At 44.0% G+C, this 24,603-nt stretch overlaps 1 protein-coding gene across 5 annotated transcripts in view; it reads right to left on the bottom strand.

Annotated features, from left to right (window-relative positions):
- LOC141089375 (uncharacterized) overlaps positions 1-24,603 on the bottom strand; it is a 132,681-nt gene that overhangs the window by 30,169 nt on the left and 77,909 nt on the right. For 2 of the 5 annotated variants that reach the window (XM_073575733.1, XM_073575734.1), the window contains 4 exons: positions 19,245-19,366; positions 14,111-14,245; positions 12,748-12,799; positions 9,876-9,945 (listed from right to left, as the gene is read on the bottom strand). In XM_073575733.1, coding sequence (XP_073431834.1) covers positions 9,876-9,945; positions 12,748-12,799; positions 14,111-14,245; positions 19,245-19,366 — 379 coding nt within the window. Of the gene's footprint in view, positions 1-9,347; positions 9,518-9,875; positions 9,946-12,747; positions 12,800-14,110; positions 14,246-19,244; positions 19,367-24,603 lie in introns of all 5 variants that reach the window. The other 3 variants (XR_012232264.1, XR_012232265.1, XM_073575735.1) reach the window with 3 other exon arrangements.

Below are 24,603 nucleotides of genomic sequence, written 5' to 3'. Positions count from 1 at the left end.
GACCCCAAAGCAATAGGCAGCCCCCAACATATAATGACGGTGAAGCAAGATGAAAACACTAATACAGATAGAAAGATAGGTTGAGCAAACGATGGGGCCCAAGCTAACTAAAAAGGACAGGATAGAAAAGCTGCTGTCTGCAATCCGCAAAAAACCCTACCAAAAAATGTCCCAACCGTCTGATAGGAAAAACAGGCCCTGAAGTCGCTAGGACTTCAAAATGACTATATCAGCACTCAGGTAAATTCTGAAGACAGAGCAAAGAGACAAACTGATCAGAGACAAAAATGGAACTCAGCACACCCCCGACCGGGGATGGCTGAACTCCAAAAAACAAGGTAAACAAAACTAATAAGTTCACTAGCAGAGCAAAAACTTATCTTTGGGAAGCAGGAATCAGACTGGTCTCCAAGAATCCAGCAGAGAAATCACCAGCGACTCAGAAGGGCGTCGGCTGCCTTATATCCAGTCAGAATTTCCTGTTACCCAGTCATCATCAACCAGATCAGGTGTTTGGTAATCAGCCTCACTACCTTCCTTCACCAGAAGAGGGAGTTCATCAGACATCGACGGTGAAGGGGAAAATATACTCACAACAGCGTCCCCGGTCGATGACGTGACCGGAAGTGACGCGTCCCTGGCCGACACGCCCCGCCCCTGCCGGAAGTACCTTCTGCACGCCCCGGCCTGCGCGTCTGGATGGGGGAGACTGCTGCGGTGCCCTCGGTCTACGCTGCGCGCCTGCTGCTGCATGCCTCTGTCTCCGGGCATGGCGACTCCCGAGTTCCCCGGGGCAGGCGGGGGAAGGCGCGGTAACTGTCAGTGAGCCACTTGTGGGCTCAGTGGGCTCCCAGAGGCGGTCTGGCGGTGGTGGCGTCCAGAGTAGAGAGCCCCCGTCAGGAGGAAGCGACTCTACATCCGGGAGCAGCGCTACATCGGGATAGCTGAGGGACCCTCTGTCGGGTGTCACCTGCAGATCTCTCCAGGTAGGAAGGGAAAAGGCTGGGCCCCCCGATCCTGACCATCTGCACGCAACGGTCGGATATTCCTCTCGTCGTTCCTATCCGCAGTGGGACAGGAAAAACATTGAGGGATGGTAGTGGGAGGATCTTTTTGAACTCTCGTGGTTTCCTGTCCCACTCCGGATGAGAAGGACGTCCTCCAGTGTGCTGTCAGGTGGTGACCTGGAAAATTTGCTTTTCAAAGTTCAACCAGTCTCGCGTCTCGTCACTGCATCCTGCGAACCTGCGGTTACCTACAATACTATGTGGTGGCATTTTGGGGAGCACGATACTGTTGAAGCTCCTGGAAAAGGAAATTGTATTATGTGAGAACACGAAAGAGCATCAGTATGGGCAAAAAAAAAAAAAACAAGTGTCACATTACAGGTCCCTCTCAGTCTTTAAAAAGCTGTGAATTATGCTCTTTTATGACTGTGCCTATGTATTGGCAATGGGGTAATTAGTATAAGGAGGTACAATGGGGGTTCATTGTCATGACAGTGGAATGACAGGAGGTATTATAAGGCGGCATGGGGGGTGTTTTTTTTAATATAAAACAAGGGGTCATTATTATTATAAGGCATCATAAAGGGTATTAAAGAAAGTACGGTGGGACATTATTTCTACAAGGTGCTGTAAGCAGGCACATGGGAGCATTTTTACTATTAGGAAGCACAAAGGGAACATTATTACTGTGCAGGGGCACAATTACTGTGTGAGGTAACAAAAGAAGGGTACAAACTACTGCCATGGGCAAAGGGGCATTATTACGTTTTAGGGAACCGGGTATAGCACTTTATGGTTGCTGCAGAAATTGTAGAATATGAAGAGGGTGCTGAAAAGTAGTAATTCAAAGAGGTCTCGGTGTTACATTTCGCAAGGTTGAGTTATGGATGGAAGAAGTGGCCATAGCGGTTTGGGCCAAGTGAAAAAGAAAAAGGAATGGGGGGCGTGGCCTAGCAGCATGTGAGGAGGACGTGGGTCTGCTGAGCTCCCACACACAGCTACTGATTACTGCCATTATATCCCCACAGCACGGTCAGTAACTAATCTGTGTGCATTCCTGAGACCTGCGGGTGCCGCTGGACAGAGACATTCAGCCTCTAGCCCTAAATCATGCCAAAAAAAGGTCAGAGAAGAGTGACTAATGAGCTGGGGCCTGGGTCCCAAGATGGCGCTGCTAACACAGTGCGTGCTCTGGAGGAAGCAGATGCAGACAGCGAGGCCAGGAACAGGGAGGTGGCAGCCCGGCTGAGACGCTTTGCCAGAGTGGAGGAGGCAGAGTGCGAGTTCCTCCAGGAGACAGATGAAGAGCTGGAGTCTGCAGGTGGAGGTATGGATCCGGAGGTGGGAGAGAGGGGAGAGGAGGAGGCCACAGGCTCTGGAGGTCGGGAGAAGCAGGACGCTGCAGCCAGCTGGGGAGAACTAGTGGAGCAAAACAAAAGCCAGCTCCAAGCACTGCAGCTGCAAATGCCAACTGAACCTACTATCAAAGATGTGCTGATGGCAGTTATGCAGTGTGGGTCTGCTATTTCTTCTGTGCTCACTCAGCTGGGTTATTTACAAGAATCCATGCAAAATGTGAGGCATGAACTGCACACCGTTAAAGACAGAAACGGGCAACTTGAGAAACAAGTCGGAGTTGTGGAGGGTACTGTGTCTAAGTCAGCGCAGCATCATAAAGAACTTAAAAGATATGGTTGCTGTGTGGGCCAAAACTGATGACCTAGAGAACAGGTCTAGACGGAACAACATCCGCATTGTTGGCATGCCTGAACGTTATGAAGGCAAAAATCCTACTGTTTTTATCGAAGCCTGGATTAAGGAGAAAATAGGAACTGATAATCTAACTCATTTATATGCTGTGGAACGTGCTCACAGGGTTCCTACCCGCCCTCCTCCTCCTGGTTACCAACCGAGGCCTATCTTGGCTAAAATTCTCCACTATAGGGACAGGGATAATATCCTTAGATACTCAAGGGAACATCCTGACCTTTCTATCGATGGCTCCAGAGTTTCTTTTTACCCTGACTTCTCGCCAGAAGTCCAAAGAATGAGAGCTAAATTTATGGACATCAAAAAACGTCTAAGGGCCATAGGTATCCGATATTCTATGATATTCCCGGCCAAGCTGCGGGTCGAGGCCCGGAACAAAATTCACTTTTTTCTGGATGCTAAAGATGCTATGGACTGGCTGGATCTGAATGAACAGCAGCTGAGGAAGGATGAGGAAGACCGGGAATGCGGCTGATGATGTATTTGCTACTTTGGACACTTCTGCGCTGTCTGGTGTCTTGACTTTCGGTTCTGTTGCAGGAAACTGCTCGACATGTTGCCGTTTTGCTATAGATGGTTGCCATGTGCTGTGGGGACTCATCCTGTTATGTGTGGGCAGCAGTTAGGAAGTGAAACGCCCATTGACTGATGTGGAAGGGAATAACATCGCCCTTGTTTGAAATACCCTTGGCACTGCCGGGGGACATTTTGGGGAGAGTTCTGGGGGGGGGGGGGGGGGGGGGTTCTAGGGGTTTGTCGGGTCCTATGTAACTTTTGTGCACAACAATGTAAGCTCTACTATGACACGGTGGATATTGGCACCGACTGTATATCGATTTGAGAATGGGTGACGTTAAAATTCTTAGCTGGAATATTAGAGGGCTAAAGTCCCCAGTAAAAAGACAGGCCATATTTTCCTTTATAATGGATCAGAAGCCAACTGTTGTATGCTTACAAGAGACGCATCTTACTCCTGAGACACTTGGTATATTAAATAAGAGGTGGATACAACATGGGTATCATTCCACGTACTCTCAATACTCCCGGGGAGTTAGCATACTGGTCTGTTCAGGTGCCCAGTTTACATGCAATCAGGTGGTGGTGGACACGGAGGGGCAATTCGTCTTTCTATTCTGCAAACTCTTTGCTGAGATAATGATACTCATTTCTATATACATCCCCCCCGCCTTATAGTAGCAAAGTTATATATAAAATTCATATCATGTTGAGGGACTTTCTGGGGGTCCCTTATATGTTGGTGGGGGACTTTAATAATGTTTTGGACTCCCACTGGGATAGAGGTAATCATGCACCCCTGAAACCGGGAGGTAATCGTACGCCTTTCGGAGTTTTGTTACATGAGCTAGCCCTGACTGACTTATGGAGAAGTCGTAATCCTGATGTCTACCAATATTCATGCTTCTCCTCTACCTTTGTCTCAGTGTCATGCATTGATTTGGCTATGGGTGATGATTTGATGCTGAGAAAAATTTTAGACGTTAATTATTTGCCGAGAACAGTGTCGGATCACTCACCCATGTCCATTACAATCAAGGGGGGGGGATAATAGATTAAAAACTAAACCGTTATGGCGACTTAATCCGTTTTGGCTGCAGCTATTGGATAAGAATGATAGCTTTAGCTTTGAGATACAGGAACATCTCAGGTTTAATTTGGGTTCAGCATCTAGTTTGACTGTTTGGGAGACTCTGAAGGCATACCTGCGGGGCATGTATATACGTGAGATTTCAAAGCTTAAATCCAATTCCAGAGCAGAATCTCAGATTATACTTCATGAGCTGGAGGATGCGGAAAAGGTTCTCTCCATGCGATTCACTCTCGCCAGTCAGAAAAGGCTAAAAGAGGAACAGTTGAAGGTGACTAAAATGACGCTAGAAACTGCGAAACGAAAACGTATGTTTCAGTCAGTTCAATATTTTGAAACTGCGGAGAGTGTTGGTCATTTGCTCTCGGTTATAACTTCAGCACAGGGGGGGTCCTCGTTTATAGCCGGCCTTCGGGATGTGGGTGGGCAACTTTTCAATGACACACCGGGTATTTTGAGAATTTTGGAGACTTTTATACCGAGTTATACTCCTCACACACCAGGGCCTCGACTGAAGACCTTGACAACTTTTTGGGGCCCGCTAAACTCCCACGTCTAACTGACGAGGTGAGACGTATGCTTGATGAGCCGCTGGACTTGGGGGAGCTTGAAGAGGCTTTGGGATCTACGTCCAATGGTAAGGCGCCGGGGGTGGATGGCTTACCGGTTGAGGTGTACAAAAAGTATAAATCTGTACTACTCCCTACCTTGCTGGCTGTATTCAATGATAGTCTCAGTTCTGGAGCTCTCCCATCTTCTATGCGGGAAGCTATTATTACTGTGCTGCCAAAAAAGGACAAAGACCCGACACTCCCGGCGTCATATAGACCCATTTCCCTCCTGACGGTGGACATTAAGCTCCTGGCGAAGGTTTTGGCCACTCGACTTTCGAAGGTGGTGGAATCGTTAATACATTCGGATCAGACGGGTTTCATGCCTCGTAAGTCTACGGCCATAAATATTAGGCGACTGTATTTGAACATGCAGGTGAGGGCGGATAATGCAGGGGGGAGGGTGGTCCTGTCTCTGGATGCCGCCAAGGCATTTGACAGTGTAGAGTGGACCTACCTCTGGGCTACAATTCGCTGTATGGGGTTTGGTCCGGGTTTTAGTAGCTGGATCAGGCTCCTATATTCCAAACCAAAAGCACGAATACGAGCAAATGGATCACTGTCTGACCCTTTTCCTCTTTATAGAGGTACGAGGCAGGGCTGCCCTCTGTCCCCGCTACTCTTTGCTTTAGCGATAGAGCCTCTGGCCTCCAGAATAAGATATGATAAGGACATCGAGGGGTTCAGATACGGAGGACAGGAGGAGAAGGTGGCACTCTATGCTGATGACTTGCTTATGTTCTTGGCTGACCCTGATAGATCATTACATAATGTGATGCTGCTCCTTAATTCTTTTGGCGCTGTCTCGGGACTAGTTATTAACTGGGAAAAATCTGCGATTCTCCCTTTAGATCCGATCCCAATCAACGTCACACACGTGCCGGTTGTAACGACTTTCAAATATCTGGGTATTATGATATCTAATAAACTGATGGATTTTGAATATTTGAATCTCTCGCCACTGATGGCCAGGATTAAGGGGAAGGTTAAGGCCTGGGCTAAGTTGCATCTTTCTGTGGTGGGGAGAGTGAACTTACTGAAAATGGTGATCATGCCGCAGCTTCTGTATGTTCTTCACAACTCCCCAGTCTGGCTCCCTCAAAATAGGTTTTACAAAATTAATGCGATATTTAGAGAACTTATTTGGTTAAAAAAGGGTGCAAGGATCAAATTGGAACATTTACAAAAATCTAAAGAGGAGGGGGGGCTGGCGCTGCCCAATCCATGGCTCTACTTTCTCTCCACTCACTGTCAGCACATGGCGGGGGGAATGGAGGGCTTCCCAGCGGAGGGCCAGTTGATTTTCCGGTCTCTTGTGGGTCAGGGGTCGCTGTTATCCAACTTAGAGGCGGGCAGATTTAGACCTTGGGCGTCTAGATATCCTACGGTCCTTCTCATGATTAAAGTGTGGGATAAAATTAAACAGTTAAGAGGAATCACGGGTTTCACAAAATACTCCCCTATTTGGGATAACCTGTATTTGCCGCAAATGAGGTCGCTTAAAGGTTTTGCGCAATGAAGGCGAATAGGTATCTGGTAGCTGTCGCAGTTAGTGGAGGATGGGGTTTTTAAGTCCTTTGACACACTGAAACGGGATTTTCCGCTCCAACACTATGTTCTTCCAGTATCTGCAGTTGCGGCATGCCTACACAGTGCAGGACCAAATGAATAGTATATCTATACACCAGGATGCTATTGTCAGCAGGCTCGGGCTGCAGGCATACACTAGGGGTTTAATCTCGTTTGTGTATGGTGGACTTCTTTCAATGGTTTTGGTGAAGCATCCGATAGGAGCGTTGGCGAAGTGGGAGCAACAGTTGGGCGCCATTTCAGGGGATCAATGGGAATCTATTCTGCAGATGGTCCCTAGGCTGTCTCTTAGCGAATCCAATCGTTTGTCCCAATTGTATATTCTTTATAGAGTTTATAGAACCCCTAAATGGTTATTTGATATGGGGATGAGGATTGATTCGCAGTGCCCTAAATGTACGCTCGAGAATGCTGATATCTTAGATATGTTGTGGACATGCCCCTGCCTGCAGGTATTTTGGATTCTGGTCCTTAATTTGATCCATGTGACTACAGGACAGGATATCCCGAGAGATCCCGTTGTCTGTGTCTTGGGTTATGTGGAGGATGTGGGGGGAGATGAATACCTTCAAACCGCAGTTGCCAGAATGCTTTATGCTGCTAGGAAGCTGATAGCTTTCCATTGGATTTCAGATAAGGTGCCATCTCGGACAGAATACATCAATAAATTAAACTATATACTCTATAGAGAAAAAGCCATATACCTTAAGAGGGGACGACCGAATACTTTTGAGCAAATTTGGGCTGGTTGGCTGGACACCCCGGGTCTGCCAGCAGCGAACCTATTCATCTAACAGCTGATTTTGGGCGACATTGTTATCCACTGCGTCTATGTGCATGTATTTTATATTTTCATAAGATTTGTGCTTTGTGTATAATTTTCTTATTTCTTTTGTGGACCGGGCGGGGGTGTGGGGTGTTGGAGGGGTTGGACGGATGGTGATACAGTTGTTTTTCACTTGTTTGTTATAATGAAAATGTGAATAAAAACTATTAAAAAAAAAAAAAAGAAAAAGGAAAACTAATGACTACGATCAGTGAGAACATGCACAATACACAGTGGCTTGCTAAATTACTCACCATCACCACCCCCTCTCCCCCTTGTCTTTTTACCAACTTTCTTACATTACAACCTGTGTTATATTTTTGTAATCCCATTTGTGTATGATGCATCAGCGTTAAATAGTCTAAATTGGTGAATTGAGAAAAATAAAGGCATACATTAAATTTATGAGATCAAGTAAATAAAAATGTGCATGTGCTGGTGCAAGCAATTCCATCATAAGTCACATGATTTGTGAAAAGTGAAAGAAAGTCCACCTGTCTGTAATCTAAGTGTCACAAGGTCTGTCAGTATATACACACCTTTTCTGAAAGACCACAGAGGCTGCGACACCATTAAGCAAGAGACACCACTAACAGATGAGCGATCGTGCTCAGATAAGACTATCAGAGCATTCTCGTGTGCTAAGAGTATCTTCGACGCGCTCGAAAACTATGTTCGAGTCGCCGTGGCTGCATGTCTCTCAGCTTGTTTGACAGCCACAACACATGCAAAGATTGTTTAAGGCCAGGTTCACATAGCGTTAACACAGCCCGTTCAACGCATAGCGTTGACGGGCTGCGTTAACGCTATAGCATAACGCGATATGCGTTATGCTATACCGCTAGCGCTGATGAAGCGCTAGCGGTGACGGAGCCTCAGACGCTGCAGCCCGCGTCCGAGGCTCAGTCAGTGAATGATGGCACGTCAAGAACGCGTGCCGCTTTATGGCATGCGTCGCGATGCCCCACATAATGGAAGTCTATGGCAGCGTTAACGGACTGCCATAACGTAGTGTGACCCCAGCCTAACAAACAGTATTGGGTACAGTAGCACAATGCAGGATGTGCTGCAATTGTTTTCAGAATAAATTTGTGAACGTTCTGAAATGTCCTATAAAAGTCTGTTCTGTCCCTGATCTAAGGATTTAGGCTTTTAGTGCAGATGACTCTGTGCTGCACTTTATGCTCAGTAGTGAGGTAATGGTGTGGAGTCAGAGGTCAGGGAAATTGAGGAGTTGGCAATCACCAGTTTGGCTTACCGACTCCACAGCCCTGGATGAAATATTAAAAAAAGTTTAATTGTATTCATCCATTAATTACTGTGTTTTGTACCTGCTTGTCAGAGATACCAATCATAATTTACTGAATACTTAAAGCGGTTTTCCCACAAAGTACATTTTAATCAATAGACCTTGGAATAATAATAATTTCCACAACTGGATGTGTTTAAATAAAAAGTGTATACAGTAAGAGTATACAGACATAACCGCATCCTGATAACTGATCCTTTCTGTGAGATGAAGCATTTCCCTGCCTGTTTTTAATCAATGTTTTACCTCACAGAAAGAATCAGCTGTGATTCTCTGCTGTCCTGTCTGTATACTCTCTTTTCCTTCCTCCACTACCCAGGAGCTGTGGTATGATTAGACCATGTCCCAGCACTGTCAGACACAGCCATCACACAATACACAGCAGAGGCACATTTATAAGATTATCTCAGCACAGGAACATTTTATTTAAACACATCCAATTGTGAAAATTATTATTATTCCAAGATCTACTGATTAAAAAAAAAACAAAAAAACTTGTTTGTGGGAGAACCCCTTTAATTTCCTTTCATGTTAGATTATTCTGATTATAAACACAGTGATTCAATTAATGTTCCATGATCGCATCCAACTACATGTTACACCTTTCCTTAGATTATGAGGTGTGTACCTTGCCATTTTCTTTGCATCATGGGCTTCTTTCCGTCACACTTGGTCCTTCACTTATTCAGGTTGCTTCGCAACCCTCTTTTTGCCACCCTATAAGAAGCTGAACCTTAGGGGATGTTAGAAGTCTTGTGGAGCACTTGTGCTGCCCAGGTACCCCTCCAGAAATCTCTACTGAATTAGTGAGGGTATAAGGTTGGCAAACTGTGGCACCTAGTATGGTCTCCCAGTTAAATTTTACAGCAAGAGGCTACCTACAATATACCCTCCTTTCTATTCATTCACATTCAGCTAATGCATGGTATACATGGAGACTAATCCCATAAAAGGTATATATACTTGTGAATAAGTTTCGAACACATGTAGGAGCAATAGCTACAGTATTTATTTCCCATTTAACACTGACCAATTTGCTTATTCACAAATTACATCTATATTCCACCAGTTCGGAAACGTTTCCAGGTTTAGATGGATTATTTTTCTCTCAGCTATACTCTTAAACATGGTGTTAATAGCATAAGTCATGCTTTACCAGATTCCCCATAGTAATTCTTATCCTCTTCATCCTCAGAACCGCTGTATTCCACTCTGTGCTTTGTCACCTGAGATTTTGGACATACGCAGAAAACATTTTAATACAGTAAATGCACAATTGTGTTTACAGTATGGCAACACTAAAAAAAAAAACAAAAAAAAAAAACTTCACATCAAATACTTTGGGAGACAACTGCCAAGTATAGCTGGTATATACACCGCTCATATCGTGAAGGTCAATCTGCTCCAACTACAAAAGGGTGGCAAAGGGTATGGGCCAGCGAGACACCGCCATTCACTGAAGATGGAGGGTGGAAGCCATGTAGGACTATACAGGTGCTTCGCAAAAAAAAGAGAATATCAAAAATTTCTTCTATACAAAAAGTGAATAATTACACACAGAGTGATTTCAAGTGTTTATTTCTGTTAATGTTGATAATTATGGCCTACAGCCAATGAAAACCCAAAAGTCATTATCTCAGTAAATTAGATTAACAAAAATACCTGCAAAGGCTTCCTAAGCATTTAAAAAGGTCCCTTAAGCTGGAGTCACACATAGCAACTCACCAACGATATCAACGTGTCAGGATCGCTGGTGAGTCGCTATGTGATCGCTGGTGAGCTGTCACACAGACAGCTTCACCAGCGATCAGCACAGCGACGCCGAGCGCGCGGCGTCGCTGTGTTCGTTAGTTACCAGCGCGCTGATGCAGGGAGCTGGTAACTAACGTACACATCGGGTATCTAAGGGACGCATCTAAGGGACGTATCTAAGGGTCAAAGGAAATGGGCAAGGAGCTCAGAGACAGTATTGTGGAAATGCACAGATCTGGCCAAGGTTACAAAATAATTTCTGCAGTACTCAAGGTTGCTAAGAGCACAGTGGCTTCCATAATCCTTAAATGCAAGACGTTCGGGACCAAAAGAAGTCTTCCTAGATCTGGCTGTCCAGCCAAACTGAGCAATCGTGGGAGAAGATTCTTGGTGAGGGTGAGAGGAGGTAAAGAAGAACCTCAAGATCACTGTGGCTGAGCTCCACAGACGCAGTAGGGAGATGGGAGAAAGAACCACAAAGTCAACTATCACTGCATCCCTCCACTAGTCGGACCTTTATGGCAGAGCGGCCCGACGGAAGCCTCTCCTCAGTGCCATACATATGAAAGCCCGCATAGCGTTTGCTAAAAAACCCATGAAGGACTCCCAGACTATGAGAAATAAGATTATCTGGTCTGATGAGATGAAGATAGAACTTTTTGGTGATAATTCTAACCTCAATGTGTGGAGAAAACCAGGCACTGCTCATCACCTGCCCAATACAATCCCAACAGTGAAACATGGTGGTGGCAGCATCATTCTATGTAGAGGTTTCAATGTGGTATATTCTATGCGTTTCAGGGTTTAGGTGACCCCTTCATCAGGAGAGGGATATTTGTGGTATGTCCTGATGAAGGGGTTACCTGAACCCTGAAACACGTAGAATAAATTTGTGAACGTTCTGAAATGTCCTATAAAAGTCTGTTCTGTCCCTGATCTAAGGATTTAGGCTTTTAGTGCAGATGACTCTGTGCTGCACTTTATGCTCAGTAGTGAGGTAATGGTGTGGGAGTCAGAGGTCAGGGAAATTGAGGAGTTGGCAATCACCAGTTTGGCTTACCGACTCCACAGCCCTGGATGAAATATTAAAAAAAAGTTTAATTGTATTCATCCATTAATTACTGTGTTTTGTACCTGCTTGTCAGAGATACCAATCATAATTTACTGAATACTTAAAGCGGTTTTCCCACAAAGTACATTTTAATCAATAGACCTTGGAATAATAATAATTTCCACAACTGGATGTGTTTAAATAAAAAGTGTATACAGTAAGAGTATACAGACATAACCGCATCCTGATAACTGATCCTTTCTGTGAGATGAAGCATTTCCCTGCCTGTTTTTAATCAATGTTTTACCTCACAGAAAGAATCAGCTGTGATTCTCTGCTGTCCTGTCTGTATACTCTCTTTTCCTTCCTCCCCTGCCCAGGAGCTGTGGTATGATTAGACCATGTCCCAGCACTGTCAGACACAGCCATCACACAATACACAGCAGAGGCACATTTATAAGATTATCTCAGCACAGGAACATTTTATTTAAACACATCCAATTGTGAAAATTATTTCACTGCCAAAAGTACCAACACCTGGTTTAAAAACACTATCACTGTGCTTGATTGTCCCATAGACTCACCTGACCTTAACTCCATACAGAATCTATGGGGTATTATCAAGAGGAAGATGAGAGACACCAGACACAACAATGCATAAGAGCTGAATGCTGCTATCAAAGCAACCTGGGCTTCCATAACACCTCAGCACTGCCACAGGCTGATCGCCTCCATGCCACGCTGCACTGATGCAGTCATTGATGCAAAAGGAGCCCCGACCAAGTATTGAGTGCGTTTACTAAACATACATTTCAGTAGGCCAACATTTTGGATTTTAAAATCATTTTTTAATCTGGTGTTATAAAGTATTCTAATTTACTGAGATAATGACTTTTGGGTTTTCATTGGCTATAAGCCATAATCATCAACAATAACAGAAATAGATCACTCTGCTTGTAATGACTGTATATGAGTTTCACTTTTTGAATTGAAGAGCTGAAATAAATTAACTTTTTGATGATATTCTAATTTTGTGAGAAGCACCTGTATATTCTAGGTTTAAGAAATATTGTGCTACTTACTCGCTGCATTCCAGAAATCTCCATACTATGTACATTCATAACTTTGGCATAACAATTCTTAGGAAGGTCTCAGAGGACTAATAGTACTCTCTGCAATAAAGGTTCTCAAAAAATAAGTGTTCAGCTTCTCAGTTACTACTTACCACTATATGTTTTTGTGTGCCGTTTTTCATTCTCCTGCGAGTTCCCGTTTGTCTACGATGTTGCAAGTTAAAAATACATTATAGAAAGTCATGTACATACATACATACTAAATGACATACTGAGAACCAGCAGTATCTTATATGATGGACATACAGAGTCATTATTGCAGCTAAACAAGACTACAAAAAGGTAAAATAAACCACCACATCGGGACAGAATTACACCATTTACAGATCATGCTCCCCGTGTGTATTTTCTCAAATGGAGTCACAATCATTGTCAGAAAAGACAGAAATCCCAACAGAGGTGAAAGAAAGAGAAACTCACTTATGGGGTCTGCCTGCAAAGTGGCTCTAGAACTAATGCTATAGGAGTCCTTTGTATGTACAACCTGGGTGTGTTATTCACTACTGCAGTCTCACTGTAGGATGCATCAAAAACCACTGCATCTCTATAAACAGCATTCCTTGGGAGCAGTGATAATAAGTAATAAAGGTTTTAATTGATGCAATAGTCACGCAAAAATGTAAGGGAAGCCGTCACCTGGTTCTTGCCACCTAATCTAAGAGCAGCATGATGTAGGGGCAGAAACCACGATACTAGCAATGTGTCACTCTGCAGTTTTCATAACACTGATTTATCTGCAGGAGACTATAACTAAAGGACTAGTAAACCAGCTGTCATGTAGTCCTCCATATTCATGAGCCCTGTGTAACCCCGACCCCACCACCGATTGGCAGCTTTCTGCATAAACTGTGCATAGACTGAAAGTGATGGGTTCGAGGTTATAAAGGACTCAGAATTGAAAGAACTGGTAGATCTGCAGCAGAGAAAGCAGTGATTATAAAAAAAAAAAAAAAAAAGTACTCCATAGAGCCTAGTAAACGATACATCACTGGAATGCCTCTGCACCTACATCAAGCTGCTTTCAGATGAAATGGCAACAACCTGGTGACCGATTCCCTTTGCGGTCATCATAACTTCTAGTTTGGCAGAGACCGTTTGAGCAGCAGTGCTTGGAGTAGGGGGTGGATTATGAAGGCAAATAGGCTTTTACCAAGGAAGCTTCCCACTGATCACTTTAAAAGTATAGGGAAAACCATGTAAGTAAAATGTAATGACTGCACAGTGGCGTAATAACACTCCAGTGCTGTCTTGCCAAGTGCATTGGAAACATAATGCAACTAAACTCCATTCCACTTCCTCCATGGTGACTAAAAATGTACTGAACACAACGAGGCAGCGTATCGCCAAAATCCGTGTCCACATCACCGCTAATAGTGAAATCAGCAATTGTGAAAATCAGGCACTTAATTGTTTTGTACTGCATGCAAACATAGTCCATAAAAAGTCATCACTTACTTATCAGCTGTTTTTGAAAAGGAGTGGCTGTGGTTGGAGGCAGACTCCTCATTTACTATTTCCTCGCTGTCACAGGAGGACAAATCAGAGAGGTCATCAGATTCATCTGTCTGATAACTTTCCAAGTCATGGGGTCTGTGATAGAAAAGTAGCAGTGGCTCAGTGTGTCTGCAAAGCTAACAAATGAGCAAAAAGCTGACTACAATTCAGGTTCTCAACCAGATGCTGTGACAGCAAATGCCCTGTAAGGCAAAGAGCCATCTGCATCTTGAATTATACCGAGTTACATGAGCAGCAGCACAACTGGCGAGAAAAGGGCTTAGAAATGATAGAAAATAACCTGCCAATTTAATGTTGCTTGTTGCTTGGGCAGCATGAACCCAACTGCACAGACAAAAAATAGTTTAAGGCTGTGTGCCCACAAAGCGATTTTTAAGCGTTTTTGCAGCGATTTTCGGCGCGAAAACAATTAAAAATCTTGTACCAGACGCACCCCATGCATTCCTATGGCATTCCGCACACGCTGTGCTAATGCTGCGCTTTTTTCTGTGGCAGAATCACATCGCGGAAAAAATTTGCAGCATGCTCATTCTTTTGTGCGGAATCGCAAAGAATTGCCGCGATTCCGCACACATAGGAATGCATGAGAATCGCTTACTTCCCGCATGTGGCTATGCCCACCATGCGGGAAGTTAAGCGTCTCATGTGCGGTTGGTACCCACGGTGTGGAGGAGAAGAGACTGTCGTCCAGGCCCTGGGTACCATACCCCTGTAAAAAATAGAATAAAAAATAAAAAAATCGGGGTATATTTACCTTCCGGCGTCCCGCGCTGCATTCCCGGCCTCAGCGTTCCCAGTAATGCCTTGCGGCAAGGTCCTGTGATGACGTGGTCTCGCGAGATCGCTATAGTAACGCGAGCCCAACGTCATCACAGGTCTCACAAGGCATCGCTAGGAACGCTGAGGCCCGGGAATGCAGCGTGGGACGTCAGAAGGTGAATATACCAATTTTTTATTTTTTTTTATCATTTTTAACATTCTATTACTATTGATGCCGCATAGGCAGCCTCAATAGTAAAAAGCTAGTCACACTTGTCAAACGCTATGTTTGACGAGTGTGACCAACCTGTCAACAACTTTCCAAGCGATGCTTCAAATCGCTTGGAAAGTGCTTGAGAAAATCGCGGCAAAATCGCGAACAGAATCGCAGTGAAATCGCGGGGAAAAAAACGCGCGATTTCTGGGAAGGAGTCCGGTTTTCATTGTGCGTTTTAAAACGCTACGTGGGCACATAGCCTAAAGAGCTGGGGAATGAAGGGAGAGACCAGACTTGTTCAGTGGGGTTCTGGCCAGCTTTTTGCGGTACCACTCTAGTTGGCTGACTGATCTCTCCCGATGTACACACAAACCAAAAGGCAGCATTAATTGCCTTACTGACAGGTTCTATATAAAAATAACCTTGAATAAATGAGAATTATACAAATAAATACCCAACATTGTAGCAACTGAGTCCCCACCCACAATACCGTTACCAATCGGCTGATTGAAGGTTCACTTAATCGTTGAATAGACACTAACAAATGTTCCCGATTATTGGCTCGTCTAACAGATTGTGTAAACATGCCGACAATCGCTTGACGAACAAGCCAAATGCTGGTTCCTCAGGGGGACTGGATTATTCATGCCAACATTAAAATTACTCTCGGCAGCACATTATCTTATGCAAACAGGAGATGTGCTGCTGATAACGATATTCTAAGAGTACAAAGTGATTGTTCTGTAATCATGGGAGTTTTGGAAAGCCCTTCTAAAGGGGCCTTTACACATAGCGATATCGCTAGCAATATCGCTAAAGCGTCACCAATTTGGTGACGCGGCAGCGATACTGCTAGCAATATCGCTATGTGTGATACTTACCTCCGACCGGCTCCCCCGCTGTCTGTCGCTGATAGTGCGAAATCGGCCGGGTCCATTTCTCGTCGGGCGCTTCCTGCTGGCGCCGACGAGCGACGCGTGCGGGAGGACGTCATCATCGCCGCGTCTGAAAGGTAAGTATCGTCCGCTGTATCGCTGCTGCATCGCTGTGAGATCTGCCTGTGTGGCAGCTCACTAGCGACCATTTAGCGATGCACCAGGGATCCTGACCGGGTCATATCGTGTTCGAATCGCTGGTGCATCGCTAAATGTAAAGGGGCCTTAAAACAAACAATAAAGACTGCCGATCGGTTTGCATATAGCCAATCGAGAGGATGTTGTAAAAGCAGCAGGCTTGTCTAAACAGGATACAAAGGAAGCCTCTCCACATTGGCAAGCATCGGTACGGCAGCATAGTCTCATGCAGAAAGCTACCATTCTAGGCATTTACAGATCTGGCAAAAATTAAGAGACCACTGCACAGTTTTATAAAAATCAGCTTCTCTACATGTCTGTCATTCCATTCCAGTGTCACTTGAATTACAACCAGAGTACACCTTATTCTACTTAATGTGCCTCTGATTAGGTGATCACCGGAACCAAACATTAGGCGTCGGGTTCCTGCTGCTGCATAGCAGGAATCTCGAGCCTTGCATTCTGCGGTCTCCCATTCCCCTTTGGCCGCAGAGGAGCCTGCTCAGCAGACTCGTCGATACCGGCACTCTGCTCAGACCAGCTCTGTGGGCTTTGTTGCTGCTGCCACCTCTGGTCCAACTATAACACATGCTGGTCAGCAGCGAGCCACTCCAGGGACTAAGTCCTCCTTTTGGTCCACTGAGCATGCCCATGGGACGATCTCTCATTGGAGATGGAAGGTCACATGCTCAGGTCCTTCTCCAGCTCGGACTTGACCATCAGAAAGGTCAGGAAGGTCCCGGAAGGACGCTGCTATAAAAGGTTCGCATGGCCGCTCGGCCATGCGCTAGTATAGACTGCATTATCAGACTATGAGGAGTGAGAGTTGTATGCATGTATGGATGTCTCTGGTGAATGACTCATTGGAAACCCCTACCATTGGTACGCATGTGTTGTGCAGCCTAGCCTGTTAAGCGCCAAGGCTTAGGTGTAGGTAGGACAGAGTCTGAGACAGGCATCAGTGTCCACCGGTGGCTCGGTATACCACGGTGCACATGCTCGATACTCCATAGTCAGCGTCTATAGTGGCGTCCGCAGGTGCGACGCCGTATGCTCAGAAGGTCTAGAGTGACTCTGACCCCGTGTCCTTAGGGCAGAGTTCAGTGACCGCTTTCTGTGCGCTGAACAGGCACCGGCATTTATGCTCTGCGGTAGCGCGGCTCTGTGAGTTAACAGAGTTCGCTTCTGTTCACACTGGGTGACGTTAACCCACATGTGACCTTTTCTACACCGCTTTGTACTTCCGCCATTACTAACTAGCAGTTTACCACCCCTTCACGGTGGACCCCGGGCTGTGAACGCACCTTACTATTTTATTATTTGGTGCGTTCCGCCAGCCCTAACACCAAATCTTATTTAACCAAGGAAAGTATAACAAACCCTGCTGTGGTGTTCAAAATCCTCTTGCAATAGGACAAGCTGGATGGCAAAACAATTTGCTAGTAATATCTCAAAAGTAATAAGAATGAAAAAAATAACTTTTAACCATGCCAAAAGGAGTTGAAAAGAAAAGTCTTGAGTGAGGAAAATAAGGGCTCAATTCTGGCTTTACACGCAGAGGGATACAGTGAGCATCATGTTGCCTCCATCCTTAAAATTTCTAAGACGGCAGTCCATTACAACAAGGTCAAGCAGGAGATATTGGGGACAACAAAGCTACAGACCGGAAGAGGGCGAAAATGACTCTCCATTGACCGGGATGACTCATCCTATTCAAATGTCACTCAGCAACCGCAGGATGACATCAAGTGACCTACAAAAGGAATGGCAAATAATAATAATGGCAAGTGGCAGCTGGGCTTGGCGAGAACAGTTTGTAACAGGCTCCTAGAGGTAGGGCTCAAGTCATGTAAAGCTAGAAAAAAAACCTATCATCAATGAGAAGCAAAGGAGAGCCAGGCTGAAGTTTGCCAAAGACCATAAGGATTGGACCATAGAGGACTGGAGTAAGGTAATCTTCTCTGATGAGTCTAATTTTCAGCTTTGCCCAACACCTCGTTGTCTAATGGTTAGACGAAGACCTGGAGAGGCGTACAAGCCACAGTGTCTTGCACCCACTGCGAAATTTGGTGGAGGATCAGTGATGATCTGGGGATGCTTCAAGCAAGGCTGGAATTGGGTAGGTTAATCTTTGTGAAGGACGTATGAATCAAGCAGCATACAAGGTTATCCTGGAAAAACAGTGGATTCCTTATGCTCAGGCAATGTTCCCCAACTCTGAAGACTGGTTTTTACAGCAGGACAATGGCGCCATGCCACACAGCTAGGGCAATCAATGTGTGGATGAAGGACCACCACATCAAATCCCTGTCATGGCCAGCCCAATCTCCAGACCTGAACCCCCATTGAAAACCTCTGGAATGTAATCATGAGGAAAATGGATAGTAACAAGCCATCAAACAAAGAAGAACTGCCTACATTTTTGTATGAGGAGTGGCATAAGGTCACCCAAAAGCGGTGTGAAAGACTGGTGGAAAGCATGCCAAGACGCATGAAAGCGGTGATTAAAAATCAAGGATATTCCTCGAAATATTGATTTCTGAACTATTCCTGAGTTAAAACATTAGTATTGTTATTTCTAGATGATTATGAACTTGTTTTCTTAGCGTTATTTGAGGTCTGCATGCACTGCATTTTTTTGTAATTTTGACCATTTCTCACTTTCTGAAAATGACAAAATTTAGTGCTTGGAAATTCGGAGACATGTTGTCAGTAGTTTATAGAATAAAAAAGCAATTTACATTTTACTCAAAAATATACCTATAAATAGAAAAATCAGACAAACTGAAAATTTTGCAGTGGTCTCTTAATTTTTGCCAGAGCTGTATCTGCTAATAACGCGACGAGCAGTGTCAGGTAAGCAATGAAGGGGATGGTGAGCTCGCCATATGGCCGCAGTGATTTTGGCGGACAGTACATCCCCACCAATCTAATGTTGATGGCCTATTATTAACAGGGATTCAGGAAAGTCCTTTAAAATCAAACTGATCATTTATAAAGTTAAGCAAAAAAGTGATTAATGTACATTGAAATCTTCAGCATTTCATTTGCCTCCTCTGTAGAGCTGTCAGGATCTTCTCTCAGGGGTCGTTTAACGCCCCTGCTCGACTTCCGGTCAGTTGACCATGCGGACCTATTGTCAAATGCCTATAAAAAAAAAAAAAAAAAAAAAAAAACACACAAAAGTGAAATAATAATACAATTGAAAAGCCCATGCTATTAACATTTCCTCTCTGCATCCTATATTCAGTTTTGCACTTTTGATTTTTCCTCGTGTTTTTCTGAGACATATCTTTTTATTTTTCCGTTTACATAACTGTGTGAGGGCCTGTTTTTTTGTATGACTAGGTAGAGCTTTATGTAATTTATTTTTTTACACCGTGATCATTGTATGACAAAAATGACCTGGAAACACATTCTTCTAGATCAGTACGATTATAGCGATACCAAAGTTGCAAAAAATTTTTATCTCCATTTTCTGAGAACCATAACATTTCTTGTTACCATCGCTGGAGCTGTCTGAGGGTGTGATTTTTCCTGGCAAATTGACTCAACATTAATTTGGGGTACATACATTATCGCTTGTTATTGCCTATTTTTTGGCGCGTAGGGGGGCACGCGTTATATTTTTTTTCTCTGGAATCTACTGTATGGGTTCAATAATTTTATATTGTGATAGATCCCACTTTTTTTGACACAGAAACACTAGCTATGTTTATTTTGTTTAGCTTCATTATTTTTAACGGGGTACCACCCAACCCCTTTTTTTCAGTTCTTTCGTCAACCAGATGTAAGCAGTTACTAGAACTGGCAAACAAGTCTACATTCACTACTATACAGTAACCATTACCAAGAATAGGGTTTTAACCTAAACAAAAGAAATTGGTGAGGGTTCAGGGGACTGTGTGTTAGTAATCAGGGCTGTGGAGTCGGAGTCGTGGAGTCGGAGCTCATTTTGGTGGAGTCGGAGTTGGAGTCGGTATAAAATGGACAGACTCCGACTCCTAAAATATATAATAAATTGGGTACAGTAGTTCAATGCAGAATGTGCCGAATATTTTTTCATAGGAATTTGGGAAAGTTATGAAATGTCCTATAAATGGCTGTTCTATTCCTGATCTAAGGCTACATTCACACAGCGTTTTTCCTGCGTTTTTTGTGGATACGTTTTTCAGCTGCAAAAGCAGATCAGATTTTTTAAAAACTGCATCACCTGAAAGGTTTTTGAGCTCATAGATAATGTTTTCAATAGCAAAAGCAGATTCGAAATCTGTTCTATCTATATATCCATATCTAATAGAATGAGTAGGGAGAAGACATAGTACTGTGGATGCCGGAAAGTATAAGACTAAACGGCCATAAATTGTGATCAATAATATATATTATATATCATGATCCACATAATAGGACAATCCAATAAAGAGGACACTGCACATTCAATAGAAGCTACCCAAGAAGAAAAAGCAGTCAAAAATCCATAAAACATAATTTTTATTAAATAATGTAAAATATTATATAAGGACATACGGTGTGTGGTGGGGAAAACAGAAATAAAGAGCATAATGGTCAACAACGGAGACCAGCCACACTGCAAGCATCGCTTCAAGAATGACCGTATTATAATAAAAAAAAAAAAAAAAAAATGGCAAAAGTCAGACAGGGAAAAAATGGCCCATATTGTTATGGCAAGGAGTGTATTAAAACATCACCATATAGCCAAAGGATGGTATCCTATTCCATGGCACACTACCCTGCCCATAAGAGACACATGACATCCATCCATAACTGATGCTATGTAAAGCATCAGAAACAAGAGCAAAAGTAACTAGTTATACCTGGAAGCAGTGGTGGCAGTGGGGTCGGTCCAGTCCCCGACGCGCGTTTCGGAGCCAAGAGACTCCTTCCTCAGGGGGCGTTAGGGAAGGTAAGGCCACCCAGGTTTAAATAGCGCGCGCCTAACCAGAGACCATCTGTGCGCACAAGGGGCCCGCCCCGCGCCGACCGGATCCATGCCATGACGTCACCGGAAACACGCGGGCCCACGTGATCCAGCGCGACAGGCAGAGAGCCAGGGCGGACGTGCGACGGACACCGCGCATGCGCACAAGCAGCGTCAGGCAGGAGCCGCCATATGTAAAGAGGGCAAAACAAATGGGCAGACAAAAATGTGTAAGGGGAGGGAAAAAGTAATTGTGCATACATGGATACATCATGCCACCGATATGCTGCATAGTATTAGTGCATAAAGGGGTATAACAGCAAGGCCCATGGCATAGAATATAAGATTAAAGCAATAGGTCACATGACAATAGAGACACGCACAGGATGCATACATATATACACAGAGAGATAATCAAAGGATGTAAAATCTCACCAGCATAGAACGTATCATTAAAAAGCGCAGAATTGCCTAAATCGCTATGTGTATAGATGCAACCCAGAAAGTGCATGCGTAATAAAGTGACCTTGTATTGCAAATGCTCATGGACAAATACCCCATGGATGTATGCACAAATATACACAATGCATAAACAGTCACATACGTGATGTGTGCAGAAAATGCACGCATATGAGTGACACACAATGTAGGAATATGCTGAATGCACGTGGAAGACAAATAACCATATATGTGCAGATGGGATATATATAATATAATAATACAAACAATGAATAGGGAAATGACAAAATGCAAAATACGAAAAAATTATATATGCGGAAAATAATAATGCACACAAAATATACATACAATATATACACACACAAGCATATAGAAGATAATGCACATGAAAGATAAATATGCAAAAGATGAAAAAACCAGCCCATCGAGTTAAACTAAATAGTTAAACCCATATAATGTGGGTATAGACACATCAGAGATCCCAGAGTCTTCATCATAAATGAATCCATCAGACAACTTCCATGGTTCACAGGGACCTCAGAACCTTCCTAATTCCAAAGGAAATATGTCATTCAGAACACTAGAAAATAAATGAAACATAAAAAACGTAAGTAAAAACACAAGACCAAAGAGCTCAGGAATGGGATAAGTTGGATGAATTACAAGTATGGGGCATATGAAATGTTTTCATTTAGACCGCGTGGATGGATGGTGCCTAGTGTCCAGATCCATCTAGTTTCGGACCTAGCCAGCCTATTGGATAGTTTACCACCCCTTATATTGATGTTAAGGGCATCAATGCCCCTTATTCGTAGGAGTGTGGCATTGCAACGGTGAAATTCCTTGAAATGCCTGGGTAACGTCTTCAGGCTTGAATCGTCGGTGCAATTGGCAGCCGCCAAGATGCCCAAGACATGTTCCCTAGTGCGTACCTTCAATTGTCGCGTGGTCATGCCCACATAAATGAGCCCACACGGACATGTAGCATAGTATATCACGTACCGAGTGGTACATGATATACGTTGCTTGATGGAAAACGTCCTAGTACCATCTGAATTAGTAAATGAAGTACTGCGTTCAATGTTGGGGCAGGCTATACACCTGCCACAAGGGAAGCAGCCATGTCTAATTGGATGATCATCCAAGAAAGTGTGAGCTGGATGGTCAACATAATGACTAGCCACCAATTGGTCACGTAAATTCCTAGCCCTTCTATAGGAAATAGATGGATACTCTGGGAGAAGCTTGTTCAAAATAGGGTCCACCTTAAGAATGGGCCAGGCCCTTTTCAATACATCCCGCATGATTCCATGTTGGGGATGGAAAGAAGTAACAAATCTCACAACCTCACTACCCTTAGATTTATTAAAGTCCCTGTAGAGTAGCTCATTACGAGTTGAACATCTGGCACGTTGATAGGCCTTTTTATACTCCGTTTACTGTACCCACGTGCTATGAATCGAGCTCTTAATTCATTAGCCCGATTTTCAAAATCGATATTAGTGGAACAGATGCGGCGGAGACGTAAGAACTGTCCCACAGGGATGGCTTTAATAAGATGATGGGGGTGACAGGATGAGGCGTGGAGTAGAGAATTGGTGGATGTCTCCTTACGATAAATATCAGTTTGAATGATCCCTTGTGAATCCTTTTTGACAGAGACATCCAAAAAATTAATTTTCACGGGATCCCACGTCAATGTCAATCTGATGTTCAGATCGTTGTCATTCAAATTAGACGTCAATTGCAGAAGGTCGATGGAGCTGCCCTGAAAGATAAAGAAGATGTCGTCGATGTAGCGTGCCCAAAACGGGACACGCTCAATCAACCCCTGTTTATCAGACAGAAAGAGATCCCTCTCCCACAGCCCCAGGAAGAGGTTGGCATAAGACGGCGCAAAGGCCGCACCCATGGCAGTCCCCTGGAGCTGCAAGAAGAAGGACCCCTTAAACACAAAAAAATTGTGTGTGAGAGTGAACTCTAAAAGCTCCAGGATGAGGTCCCTAAGTCCCATAGAGATGGTAGAGGTGGATAAATAAAATCGTACGGCACGTAGGCCGTCGATATGCTTGATGTTAGTATATAGGGACTCAACATCAACCGAAGCAAGAAGAGAATCACTCTCCAAGCAGAGTCCATCGACCTTCCCTAACGCCCCCTGAGGAAGGAGTCTCTTGGCTCCGAAACGCGCGTCGGGGACTGGACCGACCCCACTGCCACCACTGCTTCCAGGTATAACTAGTTACTTTTGCTCTTGTTTCTGATGCTTTACATAGCATCAGTTATGGATGGATGTCATGTGTCTCTTATGGGCAGGGTAGTGTGCCATGGAATAGGATACCATCCTTTGGCTATATGGTGATGTTTTAATACACTCCTTGCCATAACAATATGGGCCATTTTTTCCCTGTCTGACTTTTGCCATTTTGTTTATTATAATACGGTCATTCTTGAAGCGATGCTTGCAGTGTGGCTGGTCTCCGTTGTTGACCATTATGCTCTTTATTTCTGTTTTCCCCACCACACACCGTATGTCCTTATATAATATTTTACATTATTTAATAAAAATTATGTTTTATGGATTTTTGACTGCTTTTTCTTCTTGGGTAGCTTCTATTGAATGTGCAGTGTCCTCTTTATTGGATTGTCCTATTATGTGGATCATGATATATAATATATATTATTGATCACAATTTATGGCCGTTTAGTCTTATACTTTCCGGCATCCACAGTACTATGTCCTCTCCCTACTCATTCTATTACATTCTCGCTGTGTTATGCACAGGTATTTTGGTTGCGGACGCGATGGACTATCGGGCAAGAGACAAAGTCTGGCTCGATCAAGTGGACCAGGTGTTTGGTTCTGGGGGGAGCAGTACCCCACAGATGGTTGATTCAAGTTGGGATGTTAAACTTCTACATATGAAAACATTACTTCTCAAACGTTCCAGACTATGGTGGAACAGGTTATTCCTAGAGAAATATA

Source organism: Dendrobates tinctorius, unplaced genomic scaffold (assembly GCF_039654945.1).
Source record: "Dendrobates tinctorius isolate UK_male_01 unplaced genomic scaffold, ASM3965494v1 ptg000046l, whole genome shotgun sequence".
Classification (NCBI taxonomy): Eukaryota; Metazoa; Chordata; class Amphibia; order Anura; family Dendrobatidae; genus Dendrobates; species Dendrobates tinctorius.
The sequence above is the reverse complement of the archived record's forward strand: the minus strand, read 5'-3'. Positions and strand labels throughout refer to the sequence as shown.